The sequence below is a fragment of the Lepisma saccharinum genome, chromosome 18 (assembly GCF_977018435.1).
Source record: "Lepisma saccharinum chromosome 18, izLepSacc3.1, whole genome shotgun sequence".
Lineage (NCBI taxonomy): Eukaryota > Metazoa > Arthropoda > Insecta > Zygentoma > Lepismatidae > Lepisma > Lepisma saccharinum.
In genome coordinates this window covers 23,245,434-23,256,894 of record NC_139246.1, presented here as the reverse complement: position 1 = coordinate 23,256,894, position 11,461 = coordinate 23,245,434, and the positions used below count along the sequence as shown (strand labels likewise).

Below are 11,461 nucleotides of genomic sequence, written 5' to 3'. Positions count from 1 at the left end.
TCGAACATGAAGGGATGAACAAAAGGTAGTTGAGCCATGGTGGGTGGGTCCACAAGAACTGTGGGACGATTATCAATTTGAAGGTGAGCCTGCGCGCGTGCGCGGCTTCTAGTTAATGGAGGACTTCTGATTGGGGTGGATGAGGCACAAGGTAGGCCCTCCACATCAAAAGACGGACCAACAGCATTATTGGCAAGAATGATGAGCCTATCCAATGTGGTATCAAGCTCGTCCTCCAACTCTATAAATGACATAAGGCATTACTAACAATGGTGACGTACCTTATTTTAAAAAAATAACCCCCCGTTAGTAAAAAATTCCGCGAAGAAACAAGTCTAACATGATATTAATGCATTTCGATTTGCATTTATTTCAGAGTGAATTAAATGAAAAAAAAATCCGCAGCCTACCCTTTTAATTTTCACGCTGCTCTAATTTTTCATCACATTTCCGTAAAAATGGATGAAAAGCCACGCATCTCTAACCACGTAGCGTTCCTCTGAACGCGGGGATCTTAAATAGGGATGTACTATTAGTACTAGTTGATGGTAGAGGCAGCCCTGAACGGGCAGGTACAAATATCTAACTATTCATTAAAATAGACTCATGATTCGTTTCTAGACTGAAGTGAGCAATGCAAATGGCAGAATGGGTGTAGACTAGCTTACCCTGTTCGGTTTAGAAATAAGACCAGTAGCTCCTGCTTCTCCGATGATTCCAGCTTAAAAGACCTCGTGTCGCTCTCATGCGCACGTATTTAAACACTCGCTTGGCCTCTCGTCACCTCTTGCCAAAGGCCAGTGTTCTTACCATTTCCTGTAGAATGCTTATTCTACACATTCTGAGCAGGAGCTGACAAGGCCTGCCAGGGTCAATATTTCTTAACCGAACGGGGTATGGTACGCAATAACAATCGAAAAAATGCAACAAAGAGATGACTTTTGCATTCGCATTTTTGGTTTAACGGCAAAACCACATTGTTGCAAATGGCTGAAGTTTTTTTCTCTAAAGCACTTAGCTTTTTCTTGACCAAAGGTATATATATATAAGTCGAGTTTCAACAACGTGTCGTCCCTAGTACAGCCATGTATGCTATGAGAATCCTTTTGTTTTTGTGCATAGTCCTGTGTTCAGTGCTGGTAAGCATTGTCTTCTTTGAATTCACTATATTAGTTAGTTTTGACTCTGAAAACAAAATGTTTCTATCTAATATTAACCCACCAAGGCGTGTACATAAAGTCCGGTAACACTTATGTTTTCATATAAGGTAGGTGAACCAAAGGTGGCCATAGATAAATTATATTGCAACAATGTGGGTCGTCTAGCGTTGCAACAATTCATACCTTTCAACAATGAGTTCCAACAATGTTTTCTTCTTAATATTAAAAGGAGTAGGCATCATTAGCGATGCCGACTTTGCAGCCAAAGAGAACGTACTTTCCCTCTTTCGATGGTGAAAGAACAAAGAACTCAAGTTAGTTGCTTCAGGGCAGGGCGTATGGAACATGAAGGAGCTACCCTTGAGTGTCGCGCAGGGGACCAAACTTTGGAGGGGGCAGAATCAGAGAGTTCTTTATCCAATGAAAATAGCGTCCAGGACTATTTTGTTAAACAACTCTCGCGAAATCATAAAAGTTGCTAATTACTTTGTTCCTTAGGTTCCAGGAGAATGACAAAAGTACCATTCAATTGAATAGTTTAATAAACTTGAAGATTTGGAGGTCTTGTGAATTCTAAAAGTATTGCTACTTCTAAACTATTTTCCTAATCAGTAAAGGCTAGAATTATATAATCTTTTGTGTATCCTGGTTGAGATGTGTCATTCATAACCAGAAGTTTGTTGGTTCAAATCGCACCCTGCATTAAAATGAATAGCTGCATATTTGTTTGCAACTTTCACATGGAAATCTTCTAATTTTCTGTTCCATCACATTCGAAATGAGCCCACAACGAGGTCTAGAGCTTTATATGCTTCAAAATTATTATCTGTTTATAAAATAACCATAAATTATAAAGAAGTAGATACTTTTTTTCATGTAAACTTTCAATTAAAGAACAGAAAATCCGTGTTCGCTGTTCTAAAATTGAATTTCGTCTTGCCACCATATTATATATATATATATATATATATATATATATATATATATAGTGCACGTGTGTGTGTGTGTGTGTGTGTATAAGTTGAATTTTGTACCTACGAAATGAAAAAAGTTCCTGCACCACTGAAGTATGCACTACCCAATTTTACAAGTCCAGCCCCCACACCTGAAAAAAAAAATCCTGCGTACACCAGTGTTTACAATGTAACTACATGATCAAAAGGGTAATTACATTAGCTTTCAAAATGTGTGTAATACATGAACATTCGTATTTCAAGGATGCACAAACACACATTTATTGCCATCCAGCAAATAACAACCACGAACAATCTGCTTGCTCCCCAACACAATAGCTTACACGATATAGCTGCTGACAGCCCGAGTCAGTTGGTTTTAAAGCTGCAACTATAAACTGATAAATTTTTGAAGTCTTATTTCTCAATTTATGCTTAATATTTAATATTGCAAATAGTAATGACTTAATTCTTGCATTATTCTACAGGCTACCAGCACGAGCTCTGAAGAGAATGCATATCTTGAACAGCTCGAACAGGGTAAGATACAAATATATTTTGCTAATATAAATGGTAGTATTGTTTTATTATCTCATTCCGGATTACGATAAAGTACAGTGAAATAACTAATTTTGTTCCTTTTTATAGTATCAGTGATGGTCGAGTTTGGCTTACAAAATCGGGTACGGTCAATTTGCCACCAAACGTCGAGCAAGAAAACAAATTGCTACCAAAAGTCGAGCAAGAAAACAATTTGCCACCAAAAGTCGAGGAAGAAAACAATTTGCCACCAAAAGTCGAGGAAGAAAACAATTTGCCACCAAAAGTCGAGCAAGAAAACAATTCGCCACCAAAAGTCGAGCAAGAAAACAAATTGCCATCAAAAGTCGAGCAAAAAAACAATTTGCCATCAAAAGTCGAGCAAGAAAACAATTTGCCATCAAAAATCGAGCAAGAAAACAATTTGCCACCAAAAGTCGAGCAAGAAAACAATTTGCCACCAAACAATCGAGAAAGCAAACAATTTGCCAACAAACAATCGAGAAAGTAAACAACACAGACAAAGGAGCTACTGGACAATTTGCCACAAAAAACGAGCAAGTGAAAAATTTGCTACCAACAATTGACCAATCGGACATTTTACCGCCGAGTAAATACAGGGTGGCGCAAAAGTTAGTTTACCCATACACTATTTCAAGTTTATACACAAAATTCAAGTATACATTACAAATAGATACACAAAATTCCAGTTTCAGTGGTTTTGTTCAAAGTGTCCTCCATTGTTTGCAATATATTGTGTGCAACGATCAACAACAGAATTGCAAATACGATGCAGTAAACTTGTATCATTGTTGATGACATGAAACGCATTGATAATTGAGTCTTTCAGTGCATCCAAACCTGCCGGTGATGATGAGTATACCATATCCTTAACAATTCCCCACATAGCAAAATCGCATGGCGTCAAATCACAAGAACGGCCAATCAATAGTACCACGGCGTCCTATCCACTCTTGAAATGTGTCATCTAAAAAATCGAACATCACGTCCATAATGTGGACGAGTTCCATCTTGCTGAAATACAAACAGTGATCTGAATAAGTGGGGTTCTTTTCAAGTTCAATTAACACAACATCCTGCAGCATCTTTTACAAATGCTTGGGCGACCAACTGTTTGTTTTCTTCGGTACAAACACTTGCAGGTCGTTCAGACCTTGGTACATCTGCAACATTTCCCGTTTTTTCATTTTTTTTGTTCAGTTTCCACACTTGTTGGTGAAGATGCATCAGGAAACCTTTCAGCACTTCGGTTGTATCTTTATCATGTTTCCACCACAATTGAAGAATGCGCACACGCTGTTCTGTTGTGTATTTATGTGCCATTGCAGTTTTCAACACGTCACAGAGCAGAACTTGCTTGCAAACAACAAATAACCACACTACAACAAGCCAGACACTCAACTGTCGACAAAAGAATAACGAGTTCACTGTTGCCAGTGTCACACGACAATGTTACCAACCGTATACCTAAAAAATATTACTTAGCACAAGAAGCACATACACTATCGGAACTCTATTATCAATGTGCTCTTTGGGTAAAGTAGTGGGATTGGCTATATAACCAGGACAACAAATGATGAGCCCCCTCAGATTGATTTGCCCACACTTAAAACAATGGCAAATCGGGCATATGCCCCAATCGGCCAAGTGTGGAACTCTGTCTAATCCAAGATTTTTGTAAAAATGCACTGAAACTACAGTGTACAAATGATGAGCCCCCTCAGATTGATTTGCCCATACTTACAAAAATTGCATCAGCCAGATTTTTGTCCATAAACTTGTCAAAAATTGTTATTTTTTTGGCTACTCCTGAAATTAAGCTAAAACCCATACCCACCCACACATATTTACTTCTGGCTTAAGTTCAATTGGATACCAGCTTCAATTTGTTTATCTAATATTAAAACAATGCAATTCTTCTAGAATTGCTCTGTGACCCTCTCATTTCTTACATCATATGTTTACATGTTTCATATTGATTAATGTGTGCAATTTCTGAGTATTGAAGCTTTGCGTGCAAACAAAATTGCATCAGCCAGGAAATTCCCGTGAAAAATATGCCCCCTCGGAATTTCCCGTGAAAAAGCCCTCGGGAAATTCTTGTAAAAACAAAATTCATGGGAAATTCCTGTTTTTTTCTTCTCGGCCCGGCTTAGGGTATATAAAGAGATTTTGCATTGCATCAGCCAGTATTGTGAGAGTGGCTGAGGAGTACAGATGTGTTGTTACAGTGCTTCTCATACTACAGGCCTGTTTGTTTTAATATAAAACATTTCTTATTATTCAATTTCTGATATGTTGAACAATAAAAAATCTGATATTTGTTACATCTAGCTTGTTTGTTGTAATCCACTCTTATTTAGATTCAGGCTTATATCTGCCCCAGCCTGTTATACAAAAAAATCAATACATAACAAGGTCATTGCCATTCTAGACATGCCGTGTCCGTGCAGGCATTTGTGGAAGGTCAGTTTAGATCAATATTTATTCTCTTTTTCCACTTGTAGGCTATTGGCTTTACAACCTGTCATAATAAGCATAGAGTTTTGATTTAAAACCCACAAAATTTTATATAATAAACCGAGGATAAAAATTAATAATAATATTAATATTAATAATATTAATATTAAGTATATACACAAGAAATATACAAAGCACACAGCTGAACCCAACTGATATTTTTATTAAGTATAAAGTTTTGAATTGAAGCCCAGGAAATATATATAATAAACCAATAACAAAAATGCCAAATCAAAAATATTACAATCAGTGTAATAAGAATATATCCAGCCCTAATTGGGCCAGACACCAAAAGAATTGTGACCCAGGGAAATGCAGAACTCCCACTAAAATATGTCCCAAATGCAATAAAATATTTAGCAAGGCATATTTCAATAGACATGTGGGCTCTTGTTCTGTACAGTCATCAATATTGCCCCCACAACCATCCACATCTGGTCTGAAAAGAAAGCATGAAGCACCTGTTAATGCTGGACCTGCAAAGCAGCCACGCTATGAACCCATCCATAGCAGTTTTAATAGCCAATTAAGAGATTATCGGTTTGTATCAGAGCCAAGATGTGGTATTGAGAATTTTTTGAACAATATAAATCCTGATCTGCAGGCAATTCTAAATGCACAAAATGGCTCTTATAAGCTGTCCCTCAAATTGTTTACACAATATAAGAAACCAAATGGCACAAAATTTACACAGCCCCACATAACAGAAACTGTACCTGTATATTCAAATGCAAATTCAGACACAATAATAAGCAGTTTAATAGATCAATTGAACATTAAACACTCTGAATTTGCAGCAAAAGAGTCTGGATGGAGCCTATGCGGATCTCCACACAAGTTATATGTTAATATTTCTGAATTCAGCCCATTACAAGGTTCTACATATTTGCCATTACCTGCCAATATTAAAAACAAAACAGCCGTGGTTAATATAGAAAATAATGATGAGAAATGCTTTTTGTGGTGTATTTTAGCTGCTTTGTTTCCAGTTTTAAGGCATCCTGAAAGAATAAGTTATTACAAACACCATGAACACTTTTTTGACGATGCAATGAAGGGTTTAGAATATCCAATGTCTGTTCAGAATATTGATAAATTTGAAAAAAAGGCCAGGCATATCAATGGCAAACATTTATCTATTAATGTATTTATTTGTTCCACTGGTCGTGATAATTGCTTGATAGAACCTCTCAGAATCAGTACAATTGATGATGATTCTGCTATTCCCATTGATTTGCTCTTAATTGAAGGGGATGGCACATATCATTACACTCTGATACATAATCTTGAAGCTTTAGTGAGAACACAACTAGACAAATCCAATACAATATTCAAGTTGTGTAGAAGATGTTTAAGTGTATTTGATGGTAGAAAAATGGTGAATGGGGTTCGGGAAGTGAATGCAGAAATTGCTAAAAACAAGTTAATTGAACATTTAAAATACTGTAAAAATCATAAACCTGTTCATATGGTGATGCCCAATCCAAGAGAAAATGCAGAATTTAAAAAGTTTGAAGCCTTGTTGGAACACCCAGCATATATTGTCTGTGATTTTGAATCAAATCTCAAACCTCTTGCATTCTGCAATCCAGATCCTGAAGAATCTTCAATTACACCATACCAGCTACATGAACCTTCCAGCTTTTATTATGTGATTGTACAGAATGGTGTTGTTAGTAAAGAATATTCATACATGGGAGCAGATGCCATCAAAAAATTTGCACATAAAATAGAAAATGAGTGCCGTGACATAGCATCTAATGTCTTATTAAAATCAAAACCCATGTTGCCTTTAACAGAGAAACAGATTGAAGATTTCAACAATGCAGAAAAATGCCCACTATGTGATTGTGAATTTTCAGATACAAATATCAAGGTGAAACACCATTCTCATACAGATGGTAAATTCAAAATGGCCCTGTGTAATAGCTGTGATATTAAGATCAAGAGACCAAGATTTGTCCCCATATTTTGCCATGGAGCATCCAATTATGATTTTCATCATCTGATCAGACATGAGGGGTTTGACAAGCAGAATTTAAATATTTTAGCTGAAAATGATGAAAAATATATTGCTATTAGCAAAATAATTAAAGTTAATGGTGTTCCTATTCACATAAGATTTCTTGATTCTTACAGAATTTTATCTGCTAGCCTGGCTACACTGGCCACTCAATTATCTGATGATCAATTCAAAATCACATGTGCCTTGTTTCCAAATCAGGACCTGAAATTAATTAGGCGGAAGGGTGTATATCCATATGATTATGTTACAGATTTTTCTAAATTTGATGAGTGTTCTCTGCCACCACAAGAAGAGTTTTACAGCAAAATCAGAGGATCTGGAATCACTGATGATGATTATCACCATGCCCAATTGATGTGGAACAATTTAAAATGCCAGACATTTGGTGATTATTACATGGCATATTTAAAACTTGATGTGACCCTCTTAGCTGATATATTGCAGGCATTCAGAAAATCTTCTATGCAAAGTTATAGACTGGATCCAATATATTTTTACAGTGCCCCGGGCCTAGCATGGGCTGCAATGTTTTTAAACACTAAAAAGCATTTGGATCTGATCCAAGATCAAGATATGTATCTGTTTATGGAGCAATGTATAAGAGGGGGGATGGTGCAATGCTCTCAGAGATATGCCAGAGCAAATAACAAATATATGCCTGATTATGATCCAGCACTGCCATCAAATTATATACTGTATGTAGATGCCAACAGCCTCTATGGTTATGCCATGATGCAAAAACTGCCATATGCAGGGCTTGAATGGGTTGAAGATTTCAATATTGAAGATCTTCAGGACTTTGATGACAGTAATTATGGCCTATTCTTAGAGGTTGATCTGACAATTCCTGATGATTTACATAACAAATTTTCTGATCTGCCCCCAATTCCCGAGGTTAAGTGCTCACCTGGCTCTAAACAGAAGAAATTGATGATGACTCTGGAGCCAAAACAGGGCTATGTCATATATTACAAAAACCTCCAGTTCCTGATGCATCATGGTGTCCAAGTGACCAAACTTGGCAAAGTTTTGAGGTTCAGGCACTCAAGATGGTTGAAACTATACATTAATACAAATACAGAGCTTCGAACATCTGCAAAGAGCCAATTTGATAAGGCCTTGTTTAAATTGATGGTCAATTCTGTATATGGCAAAACAATTGAAAATGTCAGAAAACATACCGATGTTAAAATAATTACTGACCCCAGCCTGAGCAAAAAATTGGTTGCAAAGCCTAATTTCAATTATAGAAGAATTTATGATGAAAATATGGCACTTTTCAACATGAAAAAAACAAAGATTAAGTTTGATAAACCTATTTATGTAGGGGCTGTGATATTGGAATTGGCCAAATCACATATGTTAAAATTGTATTATGATGTGTTGAAACCTTTTTATGGTGATAGTGTAAAATTGATGTACATGGACACGGATAGTTTTGTTCTTGATATTCAAACAGAAGATGTTTATCAAGATATGTCACAGCCTGAATTGCTTGAATATTTTGATACCAGTGAACATACAAGGATTCAACCCCACAACAAAAAAGTGCATGGCAAGTTAAAAGATGAGACACTTGGTGATGTTATTGCGGCATTTGCTGGGTTAAGGGCCAAGATGTACAGTTTTGAGACATGTAGTGGTGTTGTTGCCAAAAAGGCCAAGGGCATTGGCAGAGTGACTGTTGACAAAGAGCTTGAATTTGAAGATTATAAAAATTGTCTCAAATCATGTAGCACCATCAGAACATCAGAATCCAGAATTCAGAGTGAAAATCACTTATTGACTAGCAATATTGTAAGAAAAGTGGCTCTGGACCCACATGATGATAAGAGATGCATTTTATCATGTGGCATACATACTTTACCATGGGGTCATTGTGATTTGAAAAGTGGGAAACAATGCACAAACACAGAGCATGATTTGAAATAAATAAACATGCCTATGAACTTATTTGGGTTTAAAAAACAAGGTATTGTGGATCTGCCAGCACCACAATACTCTTCTGATATAATATCTAAACTGAGTGCCTTGTTAATTATTCATCTGAACAGCATACTTACAGATGTTGATGATAAAACAGGCAAAATATTGTACATATTTAACAATAATTTAAATCATTACCAATTACCTGTAGGTGGGCAATTACAATTTATTACAACTCCTGAGGGTGATGTTAAAATTTCAGTAGGGAGAAATATTTACAGAATTAAGCACTCAAACATGATTTCTGGCACTGTTTATACTGTTTCTGCTGGTGACTGCTTATATATTGAGGTCCCTGGATCTTATGACAAGCTTATACCCTTTTTTATAGAATTAAGAATCAGATACTCTATAATAAATAACCACTAAATCAAAAATGCCTAATGATATTTTTGGCCATACAAGACATGAAGATCACAGTGATGAGATTTTGATGCTTGATGTCAGAGTCAAGAAATTAAGAAGTGATTTACAAGCTTTACAAACTACACTCAATGCCAGTCTTCAATTAGAAATTACAAATTTACAATCACAATGCATGGACCCTCTTCTTAAAATTGATTCTGAACTCAAATTGTTGCTTCAGAAATATACTGATTTGGCCACATTGGATAATTTTCAAAGTTTGGAAGAAGCTGTAGCAGCTCTTCAAGCCAAATTTAAGACCCAGGCTAACAACTCTGAGCAATTGAAACAACAATTAGAAGAGAAGATAAATAATGTCCAGGCACAGCTCCAAACAATTGTCAAAAGCATAAAATCACAAGAAGATTTTGATCTAGTGATTTCCACTCTAAAAGAACAGATTCAGTCACTCCAAATACCTAATCTGGACCCTCTGAACAATGCCATAGCCGAGGTTAAAGAAAAAATTGAGACACTTGAAAATTTTATGAACAACTTGCTATCTTCTGATGCTTTGAATGCAATAACTCGGAGTGTAGCAAATATTAAGCTGCAACTTGAAACATATGAAGATTTTGGAAAAATTCAAAGTTCCATAACCCATCTTGAAGGTACAATAGCAGCAGTGCAAAGTGATTTGGCAAATGTACTAGAATCCCGATTGCCTGGGATTGTAGATACCCTTGTCAGTGTCCAGCAACAAATCACAAAGCTTGAAAACCTCAACACTGAATCTGAACTATCTCATTTTCATCATTTGATTGATGATATCCAAACAAAACTTGAAATTTTACAACAATCAACACCCCCTCAGGCTGATATAGCCCTGCTCCAAAATGCTATGCAAAATGTGACTGATGCTTCTGAATTAAACAATGTGAAATTGGCACTTGAATTTTTGCAAAATACAGTATCAAATCTGCCTACATCACAGGAACTTAGAAATATTAAGAGGGCAGTGAATCGCATATTAAAATCAGAAGATATCAAGAATATCCAGGCAGAGATCAAACATCTCACTCAGGCAGTGGCCACTCTTCCAACGAATCAACACATTAATGAATTGCATGCCCTGTTTGAGGATATCAGAAGACAGGTCCATGATCTTACAGCTCAAAATTCAAAATTGGCAGTTGTTGAAAATTTGCAACAAATTGTAGCTAATATCAAGCAACAGCTAGGGACCATGGAATCCAATCAAGCAAATGCTCTATCTGTTTTTGCCACCCAGCTTCAAGAGATTGTACAACAATACAAAAAACTTGTTGTGGACATAAAAATCAAGCCAGGCCATGATGATGTTGTTAGGACTATCAATGAGCATCTTGAATCTGTAACAAGCAGATTGCTTACAGCAGAAAAAGAAATAACAGGCATAATTGAAAATCCTAAACATACAGTAATTCTTGAATTGTACAGCATCCCCAACAAAGAATATGATTCTCCATTTACACCAGGAGGCAAAATATATATGCTGTCCCCTGCACAATTTTATTACCAATTTTTTGTTGGGGGCACATTGAGACCAATCAAGATCAAATATTGGCTTCAGCCACAGGCACACCACTACCCCACCTTATCAATAACAAATGCTGATAACAAAGTGAAAATCACCAGTGTAGAATTGGAGGATTTTACAGATCCCAATACATTGGAAACAGCCTATACTGAAGATGATGGCTCTCTGGAATTTAAAATACAAATAGGGGATAAATTATATTTAGAAAATCCTGCAGTCTCAGCTGCTGAACACCCCATAGTTGCAATATTCTTGTTTACATATTATGTCTAGACAAATTATTGTTGATGAATTACACAGACAAGCCCGACATAATTATAAGAGACTCCCA

The 11,461-nt window shown here is 36.3% G+C and overlaps 1 protein-coding gene across 1 annotated transcript in view; it reads left to right on the top strand.

Annotated features, from left to right (window-relative positions):
• Nucleotides 1–1,036: 1,036 nt before the first annotated feature.
• The window catches only part of LOC146002160 (uncharacterized), a 30,140-nt gene continuing 19,715 nt past the window's right edge, over nucleotides 1,037–11,461 (top strand). The window contains exons 1-2 of the mRNA XM_083139878.1: nucleotides 1,037–1,139; nucleotides 2,602–2,653. Coding sequence (XP_082996004.1) covers nucleotides 1,086–1,139; nucleotides 2,602–2,653 — 106 coding nt within the window. The 5' untranslated portion in view covers nucleotides 1,037–1,085. The remainder of the gene's footprint in view (nucleotides 1,140–2,601; nucleotides 2,654–11,461) is intronic.